Genomic DNA, 22,837 nt, shown 5'->3' on the forward strand with positions numbered 1-22,837 from the left:
GTGGCACCTCCATCAAGGAAGAAGTTAGTTACGGGAGTCCTAAAAATGATGCTTCTAGAGAGGTCTGCAACCCATTGATTTGCCATTAAGGCCTCTCTGATAGTCGGTGGAGAGATGTGGAATAGCCCTCTGTGTTCACAATTGAAGGCTATTAGTACAATGCTCTGCCAGCAGACGGCCAGGCCCACTGCTCATTATACACCTCTGCCAGATCATAGCCTTTGGGCTGAAGTGGAACATGGGTAGAGGGCACTTCACCTCACTTTTGTCCAAGTTGAGACAGCTAAAAGAAGGAAAGAAACAAAAATCCATTATAACTGGGCATTAATATACAAAACCGGCTGAGGCAGTTCCAACATACATGAGATCTGTTACGGATAAAGATGCGCATTGCATGAGTGCCCTTTCCACCTGTGGTCCCATGCCCCCCAGAGCATTTTCCCATGAAGTACTGAATATTTTAAGACACATTCCTAAAAAAAGAAACTGCAGCTCCCACCTCCTCCATGGTCTGATGATTCAAGCCACCGACTGGCTGGTTGAAACAGCCAATCATTGTCAGGAAAGTGACCCCTCCTGCATAGAAAATAGGTGGGGCGAGGGGAGCGCAAATGCTAATAGGGGGGATTCTGTTGAATCCACCGTGCATTTTGTAAAAGGGACAGAATATAAATTTCGTTATTTCTTACCTACCATATGCAGGTATATAGACAGGCAGCTGTATCCCCCTGCCTGTGGTTCGATTATATACCCCCTAGTCCATATGGACAAACATGCAGATACACTGAACAGAAAGGATAGGTGCTTGAGCCTCACTTGTATTTGTATATATTAACAATGACTGCCCCTACAATGAAATATGAAATCTGATATTGTTGTATTGAGTAGCCCAAAGAAGTTTGGCCCAATAAGTGTATCTGTGACGGGAGTCGGAATCAGTCTACAGTAACGGGAGGACAGGAGCGAGTATGCTTAGCTGGGCAAGTGTGTCGCCTGGATGTCCATTAAGGGGCCACATATAATAAGTTAAACTGGGCACCCTGTGCAGGTGCCCAATGAATTATTTTGAAAGAGCAGACATCTTTCTGATTAATCGCTCTTTCCTATAAGATAAAATGGAGATGGCTGGTGCCCTTCTCGTCGGTCACTTTTACAGGCATGTTGCTTGTTGGCCCACTGCCATTCATTAATCCCTAATATATTGATCATTTTGTGTAATACCAGATTTTAACTTAACTTCCCGCCCTAGTTATCACATAGGTCTTTTAGAACATGAAATACGGAAACATGAGGCATTAGAGATTAATCACACCATTGATTCTTGTTATCCTCAGTAATGTGTCATGTCCTTGAAGTGTTCCCTGGTGTCCTCATCACAGCGGCACTTTATTTGGCTCTTCAAGTCCTGAGTACAGCTTTTACGTGGACCATAACCGTGCCTATAGGTTTCAGGATTTATTTTTTTTACACTGTACTTTTGGTTAGGGACCTAATTGTCAATGAAGGACATTTAAACCACTAGCGCCGTGAAAGGGACAGTTTATGGGAGTATGTCATGTCACTGATTGACAGTTTATACAGCCAATCAGTGTCAGGAAAGCGCTCCCATTGAAATTAATTGAAAGGCTTTGCATATGTGCACTGGGGTCTAAACAGATCCCTGCATGTAGCAGCGTTCAGCAGTCAGCGCTGGACGTGACCGAGGCGAGTACACCGTTTGCAGAGGGATGTATTCGGCCGAATGTCTCTCCTGCAGGGCATCAAGCTGGGGAGGAGGAAAAGGGCCAAATGCGTGTGGGGGGATTCATGCATTTGAATAACAGACCATATAGATTTTAAGGAGCCACGCAGCACCTATTAATATTTAGCGCTTTCCTAGTCTTCATGCTGTCTCCCTAGCTTGTCGTAAACCGGTAACATGGAGTTGGTTTGAATGTTTTTGTGTGGAGTTATCAATCTGCATGTTGACAGCTGAAGTATTTTGTAGAGAGGGAATGAACTGGGTGTCTCCTGCTCAGATAGCATCATGACCAGAGGTCTTGATGGACCAGTGATGGATGCACTATGTGCTTGATGCAAAAATACCAAACCTCAGTAGTAGCCTAGGAAACAAACTAAACAAACTAAAACCAAACCAATGCATTACATATATATATATTTCAAACCAATGATATCAGCATATCGGTCTACCAAACATTCTCATGTACAATACCAACAAGTATAACATACAAAAGCATTGTACAAGGCAAGATTCCCCAACATCTCAGTATCAGTGTTACCCTTTTCAAGGGGCCACCCAATGTTTCCTACCATCTTTTATATAATTGTTGATCCGTTTGATGTTGATATAATTAGATGAAACACACAGATAATGCATTATGTGTGGTTTGGTATTTGATTTGGTTTCATACTTTATTGGATTAAGGCTACAGTGGAAGATAACCCATTAAGCACCCCACATACTTGTTAATAACTAGCTGAGGTACCTGTCATTAAAGTAACAGTAGGTGTCCCACTGACTTTCATATCAGTGGGTTCAAAGTATACGGACAGCAAAGCCGAGTGAGATCCAGGTCTGCAAACTAACGCTGCACACCAATTGATACTGTTGATATTATATAAAAAATGTCTATGGAAACTTAAATTTTGAAAGAATAATCTGACTTCACCTCCTAACAATGCTTAATCATTATAATGAAGATTATATGATAATGGCATTGACTTATGTTTACTTAGTTGTCAACAGATTGGTAGAACTAGAAAAGCATTATGGGTTCCTGCCACCAGGGGGGGTCACTGAATTCACTGAAGAGGGTAAGAGAAAGGACATGCGAGAAGAGGGGGAACAGAATTATACAAGAGGTCTCAAACAGGATAACGGGACAAAGACCCCATTTTCAGTGCTTAAGAGTTACCTGTTTAACAAACTGTGAGGCATTAAAGAGCTCTGTGCAGCCATAGAGAATGTGTTTTCCTTGTTTGGTCTGTAAAAGGTAAAACAAAGCATATTCAGTAATATATATTTATACACACACCGAGATAATATGGAAATCTACTAAGCAAATCCGTCTGCTGTACACCCTGGGTGGATGGAAGAAAAGCACAAGGTGCAACAACCTCTCGAAAAAGTATTGGCGGGTACTTGGAACATTTGTTCTGGGACTTCATTCTTCCAGAGTCTTGTAAATTTTTTTATTTTTATTTTTTTATTAGCGTCAATAAATTGTTTCCTTTGGAAATACTTTTGTATGGGTCTTTTACCTCCCAATTTATTTGTATGTTGACGAGTCCCTTGACACAAAATAATCCACAATGACATGTAAAGGGCCTGTTGGTATTTAAACGGTTAAAGGGTGAATACGCAATAACAGCTGAGGCTGGGAAGACTTGAGGGACTGATGTGCAGAGCTGTCTGGAGTTATAAAAACAGACTCAGTGCGGTGTCGGCAGAGAAAGGACAGAGTTTGGCAACCAAGGCCAGTTGAATGCCGCAAAACTTTACTTTTATGGGAATAGTGTTTGCATTTCAATCAGCCAAGAGTTATGGAAGTGGTGTGTGGGAGACAGAGAGGAGAGCAAGCAAGAGAGGGGCAGAGGAGAGCACCTCGGCTAGACAGGGCAGAGGATAACAAAAGAGGAAGTCAACATTGGTGGACAGGAACAGAAGACAGTAAGTGAGGTAGACAGAAGCAAGGCGGACAGTGAATATGGGAGAGGAAAGACAGCGCTGTAGAAGGACACAGGAAAGAGAATTAATATGGGAAGAACAGAGGAAATCAAGAAACCTAAAGGGTCCAGGAATCTGTGAAAGCAGGCCAGGATAAAAGTAGGTTAGCAAAGATTGGAGACGAAAGTATTAGTGAGAACAATAATTATGAGAATTGAGATGTAGAGTGTTTGGATGCATGCTGATACAACGTAAATAATTATACCTTTATGTAGTCGACAAGATTTTGGTATTCAATGTAGTTCCCGCCTCCAACAACAAACACAATAGCCTGTGGCACGAAAATCAGGACGTTAAAGCGCAGGAATTGTTTGACTTCTTAACACACAGTCTAGCCTAACACATCGTTTGCATAGCATTCCTCTCTTACTGGTGCTCCCTTCAACACACAAGCCATCGCAGATAACTACACACAACATGTTCCATTGTAGTCTCACCTCTTGGAAGGGATTCTTGCTCCTTGGTACTGAGCTATATAATTTGTAAACAACAAATGGTCCACAGGTTAGACAGGGCAAGACAATTTGGATATACACAATAAAATTAAAGTGAAAAAATACAGGAAATAAACCCAAAACACACCTGTCACTTCCACGCAGCATCTTTGGGTCAAAGTATCGGTACTCGTCAGTTTCCTGTAAGGAAAAGAATATTACACAGAATTCTGGGAGAAATGTCCAAAAGCTATTTTTTCTGTTCCTGAAAACATTTGTTTTATTGCAGGGAATTAAAGCACCAAGTGTTGGTTAAGAATGTAACAAAAAAATTGTATTCTTAAATGCAGGTGGCTAGAACACAGGATTAAATAATTTATCATGCTAGCCATGAGGCTTTACATTGAAAATACTCCTAAGTGTCAAACAATAGACTATAGTACGCTTGAGCCTATGAATGATCTCATTCACAATAAAAAGTCAAAGGGAAGCAGTTTATACGATAAAGACAAGCGGCACAGGAAAAGGAGCTCTCCAAGAGTACCCCAAGAGTGTTTCAGTCACACAGAAGACTACTGCATGCAGTCTGTCATTTATAACATTAACCCCCTGGGTATGTAAAAAGTAACATTTCCAAACACCCACTACTTTTATATCCTTTTTTATTGTCGTATGGTTGTAAGGAATATGTACGGAATAGTGTAGTCACCTAACCATGGTCCTCTGCTATTTAAGAAGCTAGTTCTTGGGGGCCTCTTGGAGACCGGAACACAGCACTGATTGCGTCACATGTGACACAGGGTGCAAAGCAATCACAAAAGTCTTAAAACACCCCCTGCATTGACGCAAAAACAGCAAAAGGCTCCATTTGGGTCAGTACAGCGCCTTAGTGTACGAAGTCTGGCTAGGATACGCAACTGTAGTGAAGAATTGACATACCCCCTGCAAATTACACTCTGAAAAACAGGGACTAAAGAATACCCACACAAAAGTAAGCTTCAAGTAACCTACGTAGCACAAATCGCTGGGTGTCCTACTGACAAAATATGCAACACCAAGAACAAAAAAATGGTGCGAGTTTCTCCTTTAAGACAGCAAGAAGAGTTAACACGTGCAATTTATATGCTTTTAACTCCAGCACTCTGCAGTTTAAAGCTCCCTTCGGATACCGCCTGTACACTTAGATCACGCATGGTACACAAACACATGGCAACTGTAGCCTTCGGTTTACGAGCTTCTGGCACATGGTGAATCTTTAGGGAGGGGTCGACTTTCTTCCAAAACGCATACACAATGGTTTTGTTTTTATTTTTGGCGGCTGGCAACGAATAAAATAAAATAAATAAAAAAACATCCCCAATAACAAACAGAAACACGCAAGAGAAACAACTTGTACGAACAAACCTGAAAGGCCATCTATTCATAGAACTAGTGGAAAAGGTTCCACAACTGAAAGGCTCAGGATTGTTAAAGGAGAATCTCAGAAATATATTGAATACTAGTGCAACAGCTACAAGAGGGAAGGGACAACTATCCCCTACAAGAAGGAAAGGGCAACTATCGGCTACAAGAGGAAAGGGAAGCTACAAGAGGAAAGGGGCAACTATCAGCTACAAGAGGGAAAGGGTAACTATCCGCTACAAGAGGGAAAGCGCAACTATCCGCTACAAGAGGGAAGGGGCAACTATCGGCTACAAGAAGGAAAGGGCAACTATCGGCTACAAGAGGAAAGGGAAGCTACAAGAGGAAAAAGGTAACTATCCGCTACAAGAGGGAAAGGGCAACTAACCGCTACAAGAGGGAAGGGGCAACTATCCGCTACAAGAGGGAAGGGAAGCTACGGAAGGAAAAGGGTAACTATCCGCTACAAGAGGAAAAGGGCAACTATCCACTACAAGAGGAAAAGGGCAACTATCCGCTACAAGAGGAAAAGGGTAACTATCAGCTACAAGAGGGAAAGGGCAACTATCGGCTACAAGAGGGAAAGGGCAACTATCGGCTACAAGAGGGAAAGGGCAACTATCGGCTACAAGAGGAAAGGGCAGCTACGGAAGGAAAAGGGTAACTATCCGCTACAAGAGGAAAAGGGCAACTATCCGCTACAAGAGGAAAAGGGCAACTATCCGCTACAAGAGGAAAAGGGCAACTATTCGCTACAAGAGGAAAAGGGCAACTATCCGCTACAAGAGGAAAGGGGCAACTATCCGCTACAAGAGGAAAAGGGCAACTATCCGCTACAAGAGGAAAAGGACAACTATCCGCTACAAGAGGAAAAGGACAACTATCCGCTACAAGAGGGAAAGGGCGAGCATCATGATGCATCCCACTTATATTTGAAGCATTGCTGTCACCATTTCTACCCAGCAGTCCTGATGATGTTTAGTTTATAGACTAAGCATTTTATGGCCAAAATTACAGATAAGCTATTTCCGATCATCAATGCTGATATCATCAATCAATGGCTAATAAGTGTTCCGCTAAAATGTAGCTTTTAAAAAAAGTTGACACCTATTCTGGTTATAAGTTACTTCTCATAGAGCTGCCTAATCATGTAACACGTGTTTAAGTCCTCTTTGGCATAAAGGGTTTCTTTCTGTCACTAGTAACAAAACACCGTTGGAAAATGATAGTGATGTGTAAGGTTTCATTCATTTTGTTGCAATGTGATACAAAATATCTCAATTTCAAAGCAAAAACACCACTTAAATTGGATTCTATGGATAAAGACACGGGCATAATGAAAATTCTTACCGGATTGGATTTAACTTCCATTAGGCTGTCAACAACCCGAGTGACTGGCAGGTTCTAAAAAGAAACACACATGGATAAGAACCCATTCAGAAAAATAACGGTTGGGAGATGGTGAGGCAGGAAATCTAGCCCCCCCTTTACAAAATTGGAGTACAATAAACAGAATTTAAAGGTGGGATGGAAAAACAGCATTCCAGGGAAATACGAGTGTATTATTTCTACTTTTAAACCGGGCGTCAGCATCTGATCTTTACATTTACATGAAGCATATCAATCAGACCAAGAAAAACTGCTTTTACTGTATTTGTATTGACAATTTCTGCAGTTAAGAAAATCTACATGAATAGTTATGTATGTCACTGGTTGTGGGTGTCACCCGTGTAAGCGTGTATGCATAAGACACACATACACACGCAATTTGCAAGCGGGACCCTCTTTACCGAATATATAAATTTCTCTTAATCTGCCAGTTCTTGTTTTTTCCACACCCTTTAAATGTGTCCGTTGTAAGAAGCTCTGCGTAAATTGTTAGCGCTATATAAATTAAAGATAATAATAACCGACAGCTGAAATATTCATATGAATACTCAAATGAATGTAAAATTATTATGGGCTAACTCAGCAGGAGATGTGACCGTGAGCTCTGCGCTTTGTATCGAGTGTCTAAACACATTCACAAAGCTTCTTGTTTGGAACAGCCAAAGCAAACAGGATGGGGGACTAGGTGGAAGGGGGCAGATAAATCGGATTAACCCATTATCTGTCAGTAGCTACTGTAACATACTACAGCGAAAGGACAAAGCAGGTAAAGTGCAATGTAATATATAACTGCTCACTGCTGTGTGAGGAGAAGAAATGGGAACTACATATAAAAGAAGAAACTATTTATGAGGCTCCTCTCTATCAGGACACTGCACATATGGTATATAGGCAAAAGGAATACTTGTGGAACCTGGCATCGCTCCATGTGCTTATTGGTGTTTGCAGTTGGGAACCTTCAGGCTAAATTTACTGGACCAACAATTTATCATTCTAGGGACTGTTTACCTGCTGCTTTAGAACCAGATTTTTCACACCCTCCATGACGAACTGCGAGCCCGTATTCATGACCCTGGAGAGCAGTCTGTGGAGAGTGCACAAGAAGAGTAAAAAAGATGGGTAAAATAGATGCAAAGTAACTGCCAAAAACCCTGCTGTTACAGAGGAGGGTCGCCGTATCAGGTTCATGGTTTAAAAGGGTCCAGTTACAAAATGCCTCGTGGTGGTATACCCGAGCCCGCTATGTAGAAGGGTATAAGAAGCACTGTGGGTGAGTAGTATTGATCTGTACCACCCCTGGCAGAATATATACTTTCCTATTTAAGGGCACAGAAGCACTTTGTCCTTGCTACCAACATAATGCAAATGGTATACTATGAATGGGAAAGAAACTTAAAAATCCATCATAAACCGGTGAGGAGCTCAAAAGGCCAGATTCATGCACAGACCAAATGTTTCTTCATGAGACATCTGTGTTGCCCTTCTACTATGACACAAGACAACCCATTAGCTTCATAATGTTATGCTCACAATGTGCAGTTGACAACTTAAGAGGGCATGTCCAAGAACGGTTTTCATAACTACGGAGAAGGGACACAGTACATACTAAAAGGGATAGTGAAGGTTTAACAAACAAGTTCTTACCCTTTGGATTTAGCTGCGCCAATTCCAGAGCTGGCTGGAGTAGAGGCCATCTTGGCAAAAGCCCTTGATAAAACAAAATAAGAGAACGGCGCTACATTAGCACAGAATATATAGTTGGAATGACGGAACAGAGGTCAGCTGTTGGCATTCAGTAAATATGATTTTCTTACTTCCATTGCTTGATGTAGTTTAATGGAGCCAGATTGCAGCCTGCATCCTCCAGAGCCTTCTTGTACTGCTCAAGATCAGCCTATAACAACATGTAAATTATGCTAAAAGTGCAGAAACTACCCATAGAATTAACTTTCAATTTCCTGAATTTCCATGTTAATTTTATTCAAAGCTAAGTTTACTAAAGTATAAAGAAAATAAGACAAAACTAGCTTCATGATTCTAAACGCCTTCTAGTTTTGAGAACAAAAAGCTGCATGGAGTGTCAGGAATAAGTCCCCTTTAAGGGTAAATTGTTCCTGGAAACAATGCCTTGTGACTGATTTCACATAGTAATATATTATACACACGAAGAATGACGCCAAAGAGTGCTAAAGAGAATGTTAGACGGTAGAAAGCGGCTCATATGGCTCCCCTGAATTCCAGGCACACTTTCTGCCACCGTGCCAAACAGGAAGCCACCAACCGTTTGGGACACAACAGAGCTCGTGTCTAAGACAATAATATCTCTGCTGGGAAGAGACTGTAGAGCTTCCTCTAAAGGAGAAAAGACTGGGAAGACATTTATATTCATTCCCTTGAAATGTCGTAGCTCACAAAGGGCACTTGTTTAGTTCAAACAAACACGTTAAAGTAGTCAGCCACCTTGATATGGATACTGAACCACATTTCTTTTCTATTGACATAAAATATGGGCCAACCTGCCCAAAATTCATGATATGCATCGTGTATAACAAAACTGTACATTTTCAAAGAACATAAAAAATGAAATCACTTGTAAGTGACAGGTTTAGGCTACTGACAAAGATCGTTGAGACTAATTATTAGTGTGACACCTTATTATTGATCAATCAGGTTGCAATAAATATGTATAAAATGTTTTTGTTTTGTGTGTGTGGTTTTCTCTTTACCTTGAATGAGATCCCTCTCTCTGGGACAGCTGTCAGTTGTTGGATGGGGACGTAACAAGCAGATCACTCTTATTGGTCAGGAGTGAACTGATCATCATCAGACCACTCCTGACTAACTGACAACAATTGACCAGGAAGCAACTTTGAGCTCCAGGTCATTGCTACTGAAGACATTTTTTTACCCCTCATAGGAGCACAACACGGACTGTGATTTGGCACAGAGCTTAACCCCTAAAATGCAGTTATCGGCATGGTCGTCAGGCAGGCTGCACCTCTATTGCCCGAGGGCCTCATGTTGGATGTCCCTGCATTAAAGGGACCCAAATATGTCAAGCAAGCCCTCAGTAAATGCCACATACCAATATCTGTATTACATTTTTTGAATTAAAAAGTTTTAAAAATATTGTATTGTTTTCGATTTTAGAACAATTCCAGGTTTAACGGAATGTAATGGTTTTGGACCACTGCATAGCTGCATATTGCTGTGTATCATACTGCTTAATGTATGATTATGTATCATCATACCTAAAATGTCAGACCCACCAACTCATGAAATTCCATCTTTGGATAAACAGAACTTTTCTGCAGATGGAAAGTTAATTCATCAAACAAATAAAGCCAACTTCTCTTTAATGCAAAATTATACACTGTTAATTGTAGCCTATTAGCACTGAAGGTCCTGGGTTCGTTAGCAATGCACGTATGTTTTAATTCTCCACTGGACATATTACAAAAACCGCCTCCTTTCATATCTGTTAGTTTTTGAGAAGCGACGGTATGATTAAACTACCAAGGCTTCATAATACAGATAAAGTGAGAATTGGCCGTATGGGAAAATATAGTGGTCCCAGTAAGCCATGAAGGTCCAGAGAAGATTTGGGCCGTATTTTTTTTTTACTGCTCACTATACACAGTACAGTACCTCAGAGGGGGCCTGAGCAGACGTGATGTAATAGATCAGGAACAGCCGCATCTTGTCTTCAGGAGTCCCAGCTACAAACAAACAGCGAGAGACATGCAAACATATAAAACGGGCCATAAAAGACATTTCACGCATGACCACAAAAATAGCAAATGACGCCAGAACCGGACACACAGCTCCAATAGGTCTATGTAGAAACCCAGTCTAATTGCTGAAGTGATGTTTTTGGAGAATAATCTGACTTTTATAGTAAATAGTGTCTTTGAGATTACTCACAGCAGGTTGGCCTAACCATAGCTTTAGTTGATTGCGTTATAAGCCTCATACGACGTTTAGCCTTCTGCTTCTGTTTTATAAAATACAAGAGAACTCACTGATTTGCATTAAAAACAACCACCTGTATGAAAGTTAAAGACTCTGATGGGGTTGCCAACCCAGCAAACAGACCCCTGCCAGCAGCTTTGGCGCTAGAGCTGATCGGTGGTAAGGTCACGACGGGAAGATGGGTTTGGCCAAAATAGCCAGGGGGGGGGGGAAGCAAATACATATGAGGAGATCTTGCAGAATCCCCCCCCCCCCAATACATTTGCACATGCATTAAAGTGCATAGGATGGCTGGAAAGTCCCTCTAATGCCTAACATGTGCAGACTTATGGAGGGTGCTACTATTTAAAAAGTGTGCAGCTTGCAAGGAATGTACAGTCAATCAATATTTAACATATAAAAGTAAGGTATGATCAAACTCAAAACAGGGTACATGTGAGCCTTAAGGATTTCATTAAACTATGCAACATTGTTGACGGTAAGGGAACCATAAGATTCCTTAAAACAAAGGTTTTAAGGAGAATTAGTGGTTTCAGAGGGCTTGGCATGGTAAGAGATGATGTCTCTTAGACCAGTGGTGCCAGACCCATGTGCTTGAGGGCTGCTCATTTTAATTACTAAGCTTGAGTTACAGGCAACTCAATTAATTTGTTAAACTGCTTGTTTTCAAGCAAGGATGCAAAGAATTCCTGGCTTGTTTGCAGCCCTGGACTGGAGTTGTAGGGTCCTATTGCAGACACCAATCCACACAAAATCACACTTTTTTGTTACTTTAGGATTTTCATTCATTGAGATCCCTTCCTGTTTATTTACACTTTTTGTACAAAGGAGTCCTCACTGTGTTTGTTGTGAGTAGATGGAGCCGGTAGTCCATGTAACAGCTGGCAACATACAGTGTTGGAAAAAGTATTTGCCCCTTCCTGGTTTCTTCTATTTTTACATATGTGTCATACATAGATTTTTCAGATCAAAATAATTTAAATATCAGACAAATATAACCCAAGTAAAGACAAAATGTGACTTTTTAATAATGATTTCATGTAAAAAAAAAAAAAAAAATCTACCTAGCCCTACAAAATCGCTCCCTTAGTTACTAAATCAACCCAGGCATGATTACTGCAAGCTCTGCTGAATCTAAACATCAATTAAATAGAACCTGCAAAGTGAAGTGGGCAAAAAGGTCTCAAAAAGCAGCAGGACGGTGTGATCTAAAGGAATTCAAGAGAAGCAAAGTCATTGACATTTATCAGCGGTGAGTGACATCTACAAATGAACAAGACTTGGAAAAGAGGTGAACCTTCCCAGAAGGTCACAAAAGAACCCAGACTGACATGAAAAGAACTGCAGGCCTCGCTTGCCCCAGTTAAGGTCAGTGTTCAGGATTCCACAATAAGGACGACTGAAAAAATGGCATATAAGAGAGTTGCAAGACGAAAACCAATGCTGACCAAAAATGCACAAAGGCTCATCTCACATTTGCCAAACAACATCTTGATGAACCCAAAGACATTTGGATTAATATTATGTGACCCGTGAGCCACAATTGGAATTTTTGGACATGGGTCCTGTTACACCAGGTGTAAAGCTTACACAGCATTCCACAATAAGAACATCATACCAACCACCAAACATAGTGGTGGTAGTGTGATGGTCAGGAGCTGCTTGGTTGCTTCAGGAGCTGCTTGGTTGCTTCAGGACCTGGCCAACTTACTATAATTGATGGAACCACAAATTCTGCTCCCTACTAGAAAATCCTGAAAGAGACGGTCAGAGGCCAACAGTTTGTGACCTAAAGCTTATGCTTATGCAGCAGGATGATGATCCAAAGCACACAAGAAAGTCCACCTTGGAATGGCTCAAACCGAAGGTGGCTTAGTCAAAGTCCTGGCTTGAATATGACTGAAAAGAGGGGTAATTAACTTGACCAGAATTTTCCAAAAATTTACATATTTAACAAAGCCTCAAATAATTTAATATAAAACCTGATTCAGAGACCAATGTGACTGGCAACATCTGATTCAGAAATAAAGAAAATGCATGGAACAGAGGAACAAAAGTACAGAAAATCCAAGAGGCTTCGTGTGTGCCAAGGAGAATACGATTTATTGCTTTGGTTAAACTATAATATTAAAGTTCTAAAATTCTGTAATTTTAATTCAGAAGTGATTGTGGGAATTTGCTTTCGTCTCCCAATTCTGTCTATTGCACTTGAAGCTCTAACCACGGGCAGTGAGTCACAACCAAAGTGATAATCCCTCTCACCTAATAAAGCTTAACTTGCTCCACTGATACACTGCCAGGGAGTGATTTACAAGTAATTATCAAACATCAACCGACACTGGTTATAACTCAAATGAAGAAGAAGAAGAGGAAAAAACAGATTACGAAAAAGAGCTGAAAAGCTGAAATATAGGGGCTTGGTATAAAAGCAAATTCTGGTGCATCGGTTGAAATGTGGGCTTTATCGCCATAGCAACAAATGGAATACTCCATCATTTTTTTATTTCAGTCATCTGTTGAATTCCATGAAATAATTTCTATTGAACTCTAATACAATACATGTTTGGTTTTCAGCCCAGTAGAAAAATACACATACAGAAATGTACTTCCTACATAATAAGACACTAGAAATACAACCTGCTCTATACTGGATGTTGTACCACTGCATTCTTGGCATCAAGCATGATTCAGTGATGTCATATCTACTGACAGCACCTATGCTCCACATGTAAACTCCACTACAAATATATATATTTTTTTTTTTAACTTGGTATACACAGTAAGCATTGAATTAAACAAGGTTACGTTGACTAAGATAAGAATGTTTACATGTACTATAGTGAATGGAAACCTCCAGATCACTAGGATAAGCAGAACATAAAACTTTTTTTCTTTTAGGAAACATCTATTGTTATTGACTTTTTCTACCCTATTTTAGTGTTTGACTTTTTTAATTCACCTAAATATCTATCCTTATTTTACCAGTATTATTACATTTTGGTCTTTTTTGTTTAAATTCCTTAAAGGGACTTTCTAATACCCCTAACACCCACCAGTATAGAAGAACACTAGTACTGTGAGCACTCACCCGACACAGAATAGACAGCCCTGCTGCAGCAGCTGCCCTACTCCTCCAAGGTCCAACTAGTCTTGGACAAACTAATCCGTGGCAGGAAAGTGCTTCCACTAAACTTAATAGAATCACTTTCCACACATGGGTCTGAACATAACCCAGATCGCAGCGTTCCCCAAGCTAGCACCTGAGGGGAGTGTATCATATGCAAAGATAGAACCTTACAGGGGGGGCATAAAAAGCCAGGACCACCCGCCCCTACTTGCCCAAAGAAGAATTGAGCATGCTCATTTAATATGAAATACTGGACGAGTAGATATGTACGCTTGCACTGTTTTGTATGTATGGGGCAAATAATGTGTGATTGGACACTAAAAGCGGCACTGACCACGTGCTAATTCAACAAAGTGTCTGTGATCCTTGTAGTATAGTTGACATAGATAACTGATCTTGGTGAAAACCCAACACATCTCATCTGATGAAGACCCGTTTAATGTGACCCAATTACTTGTATAGCAAAGCAAAGTTAGAGGGTGGATTAACTGAAGCGCCTGAGATCATCTTATTTTTTGATGTTTCTCACAGTTAATGTTCTAAAATAACATTATTAAATACCCATAAAAATGCAGCTGGCAGGACAACATATTACCAATGCCGTCCCTGGTAGCCAAATGTGTGGTTACATTCTCTGCAATGGGTTAATATTTTAAAACCTAAGGGAGATGGTAGAGCCAAGATAGTGTTCATCCCCATTGGAACGGTGGTGTGGTAATGATCACCTAAACAGATACACATTCCTGGTAAATTTAGTCATCCTAACATAGCATCCTGTCTCATTACCTCCACCGCGCTCTAACAGGAAAATAACACACTACATCCCCTTTCATGTTTGTATAGAAACCAAGCCTCAAGTCAGGATATCTTTACCAAACAAATGGATTTAATTAGATTATTTTTTTTAAAACTTTGGGTGATAATGATTACATGTCCTGAGAAGGACGTAGTAGTTTCAACCTCTGTGCGAATGGAAAAAAACAGTTCCCAATGAGTTTATTTCATGGAATGGATGTCAAAGTCTACATGGATCTATAAGGGTTTGACCAAACCCAGATTGTGAGATCACACATGATTTAGGGACACTATCCTTGATGAAGTGAGTCACTATGGGAGAAAATAAGTGCCCATCGGTAAATGAATGGTCCCATAAGTACAATTCTGCCAAAGGAGGCACCAACTATTAACATGTTTTTTTCTAACCAAGAATGCCATCAGAGGAATTACATTAATATTCTGTATGTTAATATTCCTTTGGGAAAGCATTGAAGGGAATATAGACAGAAAGTTTTAAGTTTAGTAATAATAGGCACCACATGCCTCCTCCTCGCCTACCATAACTAGATTTTAGGGGGAGATCTAAGATTTTAAGACATTTGCAGAATAATATGGGCAGAATCCTTTCAAATAAAATCCTCTCTCTACTAGGGCCTTACAAGCATAATAATGAGTTTATACTAAATGCAAAATGGAAAACTGCTTTCTGATACAAAATAACCAGTGTGATAGAAAATTACTTTATTTCATGTGAAAATGCACTCCAATTAAGTCACATCTACCATCATAGGTGGAACTACAGTAACGGGTTAACTGATCTGGCCAAATGAGAGTTGATAGACATCCTTCTTCTTGTATCTATACTATCATGAATGCATATCTCTCTGAATAGGTCATTCCACATGTGTGATATATGTGCAGTTAAATTATGGAGCTTATAAAAACCAGTTGCCAATTTGTCACATGAATCGCAATATTAAAAGCACACGCATGGTAGTAAATAATCACAATATTCATTACGCAGCATATATATCATCAGTGACGGCATCAAAGGATTGTGTGCACCAAAAAGTATTTGGGGCCCCCCTAGGACCTGCCCCCACCTCTATTCACTGCATGCACTATGACTCGGAACACAAAAAACTCTGTGTTTAGCCCACAAATTATTATTTTTTTTGACTGACGGAGAGCTAAAGACATCACCCTACAGCTGGTAACTGAGCCAACAAGCTTTCCGTCGGGTGTATAGCAATATCTTGCTATGAGAGAAATCTGTTCTGAAGGAAAGTGACTTCCAAAAAGATGGGCATGACACAGCAAAATGATTAAAAAGGGTGTCAGTGAAATACACTAAAAACTACATATTGAGCAAAACAGAGGAAACCAGAGTCTCTTGTAGAGTTTCTTCTGAGCCCCATCATAAAGAAAACTTTTGTAGGAGACCCCTAAGCAACCTCCATGCTCCATAAACGGTACGGGGAACATCTTCTGCTCAACACTTTATGCTCTTCAGCGCTACAAGGAACCATTGATAGGCTGTTATGAAGCATGACGATCACACCGTTCAGAGAAAGACCTCAGAAAATATTTGTACAACCGTGGGTAACTCGAGAAGAGGACAGGAGCAAGCTGCTTTGCCGACACCAGCATGATACTTTTAGGAGTGTTGATGATCCCTTGGAACGACGATGTGTGGATTTTATGAAGCGTTGACATATGTTTTTGGACTACTCTAAGACTATACTCGAGTAAACAGAGACCACAGGGTGAAGCTCAGGTTTAGCAGCCTAATTAAACGGTGCTCAGGAACACAACATAGAATATGTCAAAAGAAGCTAACTAGCAAGATGTCCTGAAAAATAAATGAAATGAATGGAATTTTCTTATTTACTAGTGTGAAAGTCATGGATACCGGGAGTTATTAATTCTGCATTAAGTTATGGTTCATGTCAATATTTATTTATTTGAACCTTCTGCTGCCAAAATAGATGCCAAATGCATTTGTTTTGGGGGAAAACATATGTAAAGTTAAAGAAAACATGCACAGCTATCACATCATTTTCGCTCATTTTATTATAAGCATAATTTTCTCTCTTCAAGCTTTTGCTTCTCGTTGTAATCCCAAAATAATTCCTCATTTCTCGTAATGTGATTCAGTACAATAAAATGTAGATTACAGAAATAAACCATAGAGCAGAGAAAGTTTTCTTTAAGGCCAAGCATACTCAATTGGCCTTCTACTTTAACAATTCAAAGTCACGACCAAGAATAGGAGGGTACTACTGTGCTTCATTATATAGTTAGTCAGGTTAAAAGAAAAGAACAAAGTCCATAAAGTTCCACCCTTCCAGGTACCTCTAACTGTAGATCCAGCAGAAAGCAAAAAAACCCAACGAGACATTTCTCCAATTTCTAAACTAAAAAGGTTAACCATATTCTTGATGCCAGAGGCTAGAGGTTTCACCCTGTATCAATAACCCTTAATGCCCGTGTTTGCTAGATAAACACACAAACCTTTATTTATTTTACTTTATAATGGATTCTATCACAGCCACTTTAATTGGCACTGCATTCTCCATCTTGACTGTCCAGACTAACAAAGGAAAAGATTCCCAGGCAAATATTTGTATTCTCCTTGAATATAATGATATATACTAATCGCGTTTCAATGTAAGGGTCTTTTATTCAAACCAAGCAAGGTCAGTTTGGAAAGACAGTCTTCTGTAGCTGAGAATGTCAAGTTCTTTACCTACCTTAATAGGATTGTTGTTGAGTTCTATAATGTCTTTTTTTATGAAAATGTCCCAAAAGCCCCCTGGAATCTGAACCCATCAATTCATGCATGACCATGACAAGTCTAATTTGTTTTAGGGACTTCAGGTGGGGCCAATTTATATGGCAAGCTCTAACAAGCTGGGCCCTTCACACCTTTTACCTACCTTCATCATTGAATATATAGTCTCACTGAACAGTGCTTCAGAATCTGTTGGTGTTATACAGACAAAACACGCTCAGTTTGTAATGCTTCTGTCATAAATAATAAAGTTCTCACATACAAGTTACACAACAATGCTTGCATTAAGTCACTTCTACAGTCCTATCAGTGTGTGGAATATGTATATAACTACAACTATGTTAAGGATATTACTCATAGAATAACCCTTGGGATTCACAGCCATCACTTGGCCAGAGTGGCCATGTATCATAAGCATTGTAGTTCATTAACAGGAGACCAACCTGTCAGTTGCCACTTGTTTAGGGGATATAGCAAAAGGCTCACTGTGAAATATAAATTGCTCGTGTAATGATGTGTTGTCGCACAAACACACAACAGAGAATGTGCAGTCAGATTTGTGGGATTGTGCCATGTACAGAAATGTGTGGTGCCAACGGCTTCTTTAATGCATGCTGTGAGGCAGGAGACATTTGAAAATCAATGAGGTGTCGAGTGTGCTGGCTTCAAAGCCAAAACCTAAAGGGCAGAGTGAGGATTAGAAACAAAAACAGACCAGCCACGTACAACACCCACGAGCGTTCTTTGGTTAGTTAACTAGTAAGTAACCTGTAGGGTTATAAAAGGGCAAGACTTACCGTCTGGGTCAGAGATGATGTCCAGGAGAGACTTGTCCAGAGTTGACTTGCTCATCAGTTTCTCTTCGTATTCAAAGTAAACATCCAATTTCCGAGCCTAGAACGATGGGGTACAAGAGTGACTTTACTGTTAACTTAAATGTAACAGAAAAACTAAGAAACTATAAAAAAAATTTAGGAATTAAATAGAACATAGAAAAACTCTGTATTGAGGAAGTATTCTCTGGGAATTTGATTGTATGTAGGAGGGATTCTGTATTCTTTGATTGTCCCTCTGTGGATAAGTAGACAATACAGATAGGTATGAAATTGTATATCAGAGAAAACGCTCCTTAAAGTGTGAAGTGGCAAAGTCTATGTTACTCTTAATACTCTCACCTATGCTAAATAAAATTTTCAGCTTTTTACCTACTTTTTATACACTGCTCAAAGGGAACACAAACACAATGTAACTCGAAGTCAATCACACTTCTGTGAAATCACACTGTCCACTCAGGAAGCAACACTGATGGACAATCAATTTCACATGCTGTTGTGCAAATGGAACAGACAACAGGTGGTGATTATAGGCAATTACAAGACACCCCCAATAAAGGAGTGGTTCTGCAGGTGGTGACCACAGACCACTTCTCAGTTCCTATGCTTCCTGGCTGCTGTTTTGGTCACTTCTGAATGCTGGCTTTCACTCTAGTGGTAGCATGAGACGGAGTCTACAACCCACACAAGTGGCTCAGGTAGTGCAGCTCATCCAGGATGGCACATCAATGCGAGCTGTGGCAAGAAGGTTTGCTGTGTCTGTCAGCGTAGTGTCCAGAGCATGGAGGCGCTACCAGGAGACAGGCCGGTACATCAGGAGACGTGGAGGAGGCCGTAGGAGGGCAACAACCCAGCAGCAGGACCGCTACCTCCGCCTTTGTGCAAGGAGGAGCACTGCCAGAGCCCTGCAAAATGACCTCCAGCAGGCCACAAATGTGCATGTGTCCACTCAAACGGTCAGAAACAGACTCCATGAGGGTGGTATGAGGGCCGACGTCCACAGGTGGGGGTTGTGCTTACAGCCCAACACCGTGCTGGACGTTTGGCATCTGCCAGAGAACACCAGGATTGGCATGTTCGCCACTGGCGCCCTGTGCTCTTCACAGAGGAAAGCAGGTTCACACTGAGCACATGTGACAGACGTGACAGAGTCTGGAGACACCGTGGACAACGTTTTGCCGCCTGCAACATCCTCCAGCATGACCAGTTTGGCGGTGGGTCAGTAATGGTGTGGGGTGGCATTTCTTTGGGGGGCCGCACAGCCCTCCATGTGCTTGCCAGAGGTAGCCTGACTGCCATTAGGTACCGAGATGAGATGCTCAGACCCCTCGTGAGACCATATGCTGGTGCGGTTGGCCCTGGGTTCCTCCTAATGCAAGACAATGCTAGACCTCATCTGGCTGGAGTGTGTTAGCAGTTCCTACAAGAGGAAGGCATTGATGCTATGGACTGGCCCGCCCGTTCCCCAGACCTGAATCCGATTGAGCACATCTGGGACATCATGTTTAGCTCCCTCCACCAACGCCACGTTGCACCACAGACTGTCTAGGAGTTGGCGGATGCTTTAGTCCAGGTCTGGGAGGACATCCCTCAGGAGACCATCTGCAACCTCATCAGGAGCATGCCCAGCCGTTGTAGGGAGGTCATACAGGCACGTGGAGGCCACACACACACTACTGAGCCTCATTATGACTTGTTTTAAGGACAGTACATCAAGGTTGAATCAGCCTGTAGTGTGGTTTTCCATTTTGATTTTGAGTGTGACTCCATATCCAGACCTCCATGGGTTGATAAATTGGATTTCCATTGAGAATTTTTGTGTGATTTTGTTGTCAGCACATTCAACTATGAAAAGACGAAAGTATGTCATACGATTAGTTCATTCATTCAGATCTAGGATGTGTAATCTTAGTGTTCCATTTATTATTTTGAGCAGTGTACAATTTGGCTGAAGAGTGACTCATTTGAGAAAATAATTAGTGTAGATCCATCCCTCTAGATACTTCTTTGGTTCAATTAATACAGGTCTTTGAATCTAGAACTTCATGCATCAGAATTCAAGTTATTTTCATTTCAGTCCCTAACACTTAAAGCTGTAGCGAGACATTGTTGCAGATCTTCCCTCTGGGACCCCAGCTATGTGCAGCCTTTATAGACTGGTTCCGGGAGCGCCAAGGCGACAACATTTGTTCTTTAAGGCAATACTGTGCACCTCTAGGCTGTTTCCAGGAAAGAGGTCTACTATTTTTAAGCTCAGTGTTCTAATAAATATATAAAATATATACAGGTTCAACTTCTGGTCTGAGACACTCAACAACGTCAGTAGCGTAATAGGGCACGGATGATCGATTGGGGTAGCCTAACAACGCAGATCCTGAGAAGAGAAAGTTATTATAACTTCTCCCTCCGGTATACGTTATGATTTTTTTCATACATATTTAATACTTAAAGCTAACATGTACACATTATACAGATATATTTAATGCACTGAACTGTATTAAGTATTTGAAAAATATGGCAGAACACATGGCGCTAGGATGCACTACGGAAAGAAGGCAAGCTAATGGAGGCAGTTTGATGCTTTGGGCAATGTTCTGCTGGAAAACCGTGGATCTTGCCATTCGTGTGGTTGTTACTTTGACACGTACCACCTACCTAAATGGTCTCATTGTTACAGACCATGTACACCCTTTCATGTACACGGTATTTCCTGATGGCATTGGCCTCTTCCAGCAGGATAATGCACCCTGCTGCAACAGCAAAAATGGCTCAGGATTGGTTTGAGGAACATAACCACCAGTTCAAGGTGTTGGTCTCTAAATTCCAAGTTGGATCCATGGAGGCCCTACCTTGCAACTCACAGAACTTAAAGGATTTGCTGCTAATGACTTGGTGCCAGATACCACAGCACACACCCAGAGGTCAAGTGGGGTCCATGCCTTGACAGGTCAGGGCTGTTTAGGTTGAAGAAGAAAAAAAAAAAGGGGACCTACACAATACTAGGCAGGTGGTCATAATGTTGATTGGTGTAAATATACATAAATATATATATATTATATATACACATACACACTCCCACCAGGAAGCTAGCAACACTCGATATTAAAATTACTGATCAAGAATACTAATAACTGGTGCTACAGATATAAATTGGACCAACCCACTCTCCAGTGAAATGCATTAGATTCCCTGATTCCATATTTTACAGAAGAATTGTTCTTGGACAGCTCTCAATAAGCACCTACTAGCTGCTCTCAAATCCATTCTCTTCCTCCTGTTTGTTGCATGCAGAAAACAGCCTGACTGGGAACACTTTACTGAACATTTAATGGGAGCAGAAATAATAATCCCAGTAATAAAGGAAAAACAAAGCAAATGGCTTAACTGAATACAGGGATACACAAAGCTTAATAACAAACACATGAGCTCTGGCCTTTCATAGCCCATAAATACTTTAGTTGCATGTATTAACCCCCCCCCCCCAAAAAAACAACAGAAGCCTGAATATATAAATAGGCACCTTTAACCATTTTGTTACGCAGGACGTTTCCAATCGCAGACACATGTTCTAGGTGCCGTATATGCAGCAGAAATTACAAGCAATTTTTTGCTTTGTTTTGTTGATAGGAGAATAGCTTGCCACTGTCTGGAATGGTCAACGACTATTATGCAAAGGATTTAACACAAAAAAAAATGATCTTATCACTTGGTGTGCTTTATTATTTTCAAAACATCTGCTCTAAAACGTTCTCAGGAAAGGTGGGCAAGCAAATCTGATGAGGCGGGAAGAGCAGAGTCAAAGCCTTCTTGTGCCAGACATAGCCCCCTCTCACACCACTGCACAAGTCTCTACAGACACATGGGGATCACAACACTATTGTGGGGTAGGAGTCAACACAACATTGACTTGCACTCCCTCACTCTTCAAGGTCGACTTGAACCACTCTCAAGCCTACTCAACTCCTTACACACTGGAACGGAAAGGTTTTTTTCCTTCCTGAGCTACCACCAGACATACTATGACTACACCAACAACAGGAGACAGAAGACACCTGGCGTTTTGCATAAAGCTCCTTCTTTCCTTTGTAACCTGGTACTAGCCAATTTAAAATGTAGGAATCCTAAGGCGAGTCTGTGTGATAGACACAAACACTAAAAGCCTTTTATTTATAGAAGGAAGATTAATTAGCACCAGATCTGTGTTTTGAAGCATTCATTTTCTGGCCCATATGCGGACATCTTAGCCTACTTATAAAAGCACAATCTTTCCTGAAGAAGGACCGGCCAAGTTCTGTGTTTTTCTGGTGGAAAAGATTCTTGCGGACAAACAGTGGTACAAGCCAAGGAAAAAAAAAGACAGGGGACTGTTTGTTGAAATCTTTC

The 22,837-nt window shown here is 40.9% G+C and overlaps 1 protein-coding gene across 1 annotated transcript in view; it reads right to left on the reverse strand.

The window, feature by feature from the left end:
* Positions 1-259: 259 nt before the first annotated feature.
* The window catches only part of LOC149284067 (sec1 family domain-containing protein 1-like), a 38,961-nt gene continuing 16,383 nt past the window's right edge, over positions 260-22,837 (reverse strand). Inside the window, exons 15-25 of the mRNA XM_089497182.1 lie at positions 18,419-18,515; positions 10,600-10,670; positions 8,766-8,845; positions 8,596-8,658; positions 7,960-8,035; positions 6,913-6,966; positions 4,310-4,362; positions 4,165-4,198; positions 3,933-3,998; positions 2,916-2,984; positions 260-283 (exon numbers count right to left, since the gene is read on the reverse strand). Of these exons, the coding sequence (XP_089353308.1) occupies positions 260-283; positions 2,916-2,984; positions 3,933-3,998; positions 4,165-4,198; positions 4,310-4,362; positions 6,913-6,966; positions 7,960-8,035; positions 8,596-8,658; positions 8,766-8,845; positions 10,600-10,670; positions 18,419-18,515 (687 nt within the window). The remainder of the gene's footprint in view (positions 284-2,915; positions 2,985-3,932; positions 3,999-4,164; positions 4,199-4,309; positions 4,363-6,912; positions 6,967-7,959; positions 8,036-8,595; positions 8,659-8,765; positions 8,846-10,599; positions 10,671-18,418; positions 18,516-22,837) is intronic.

The sequence above is a fragment of the Sceloporus occidentalis genome, unplaced genomic scaffold (assembly GCF_023333645.1).
Source record: "Sceloporus occidentalis isolate IW3139 unplaced genomic scaffold, rSceOcc1.0.p SCAF_100, whole genome shotgun sequence".
Lineage (NCBI taxonomy): Eukaryota > Metazoa > Chordata > Lepidosauria > Squamata > Phrynosomatidae > Sceloporus > Sceloporus occidentalis.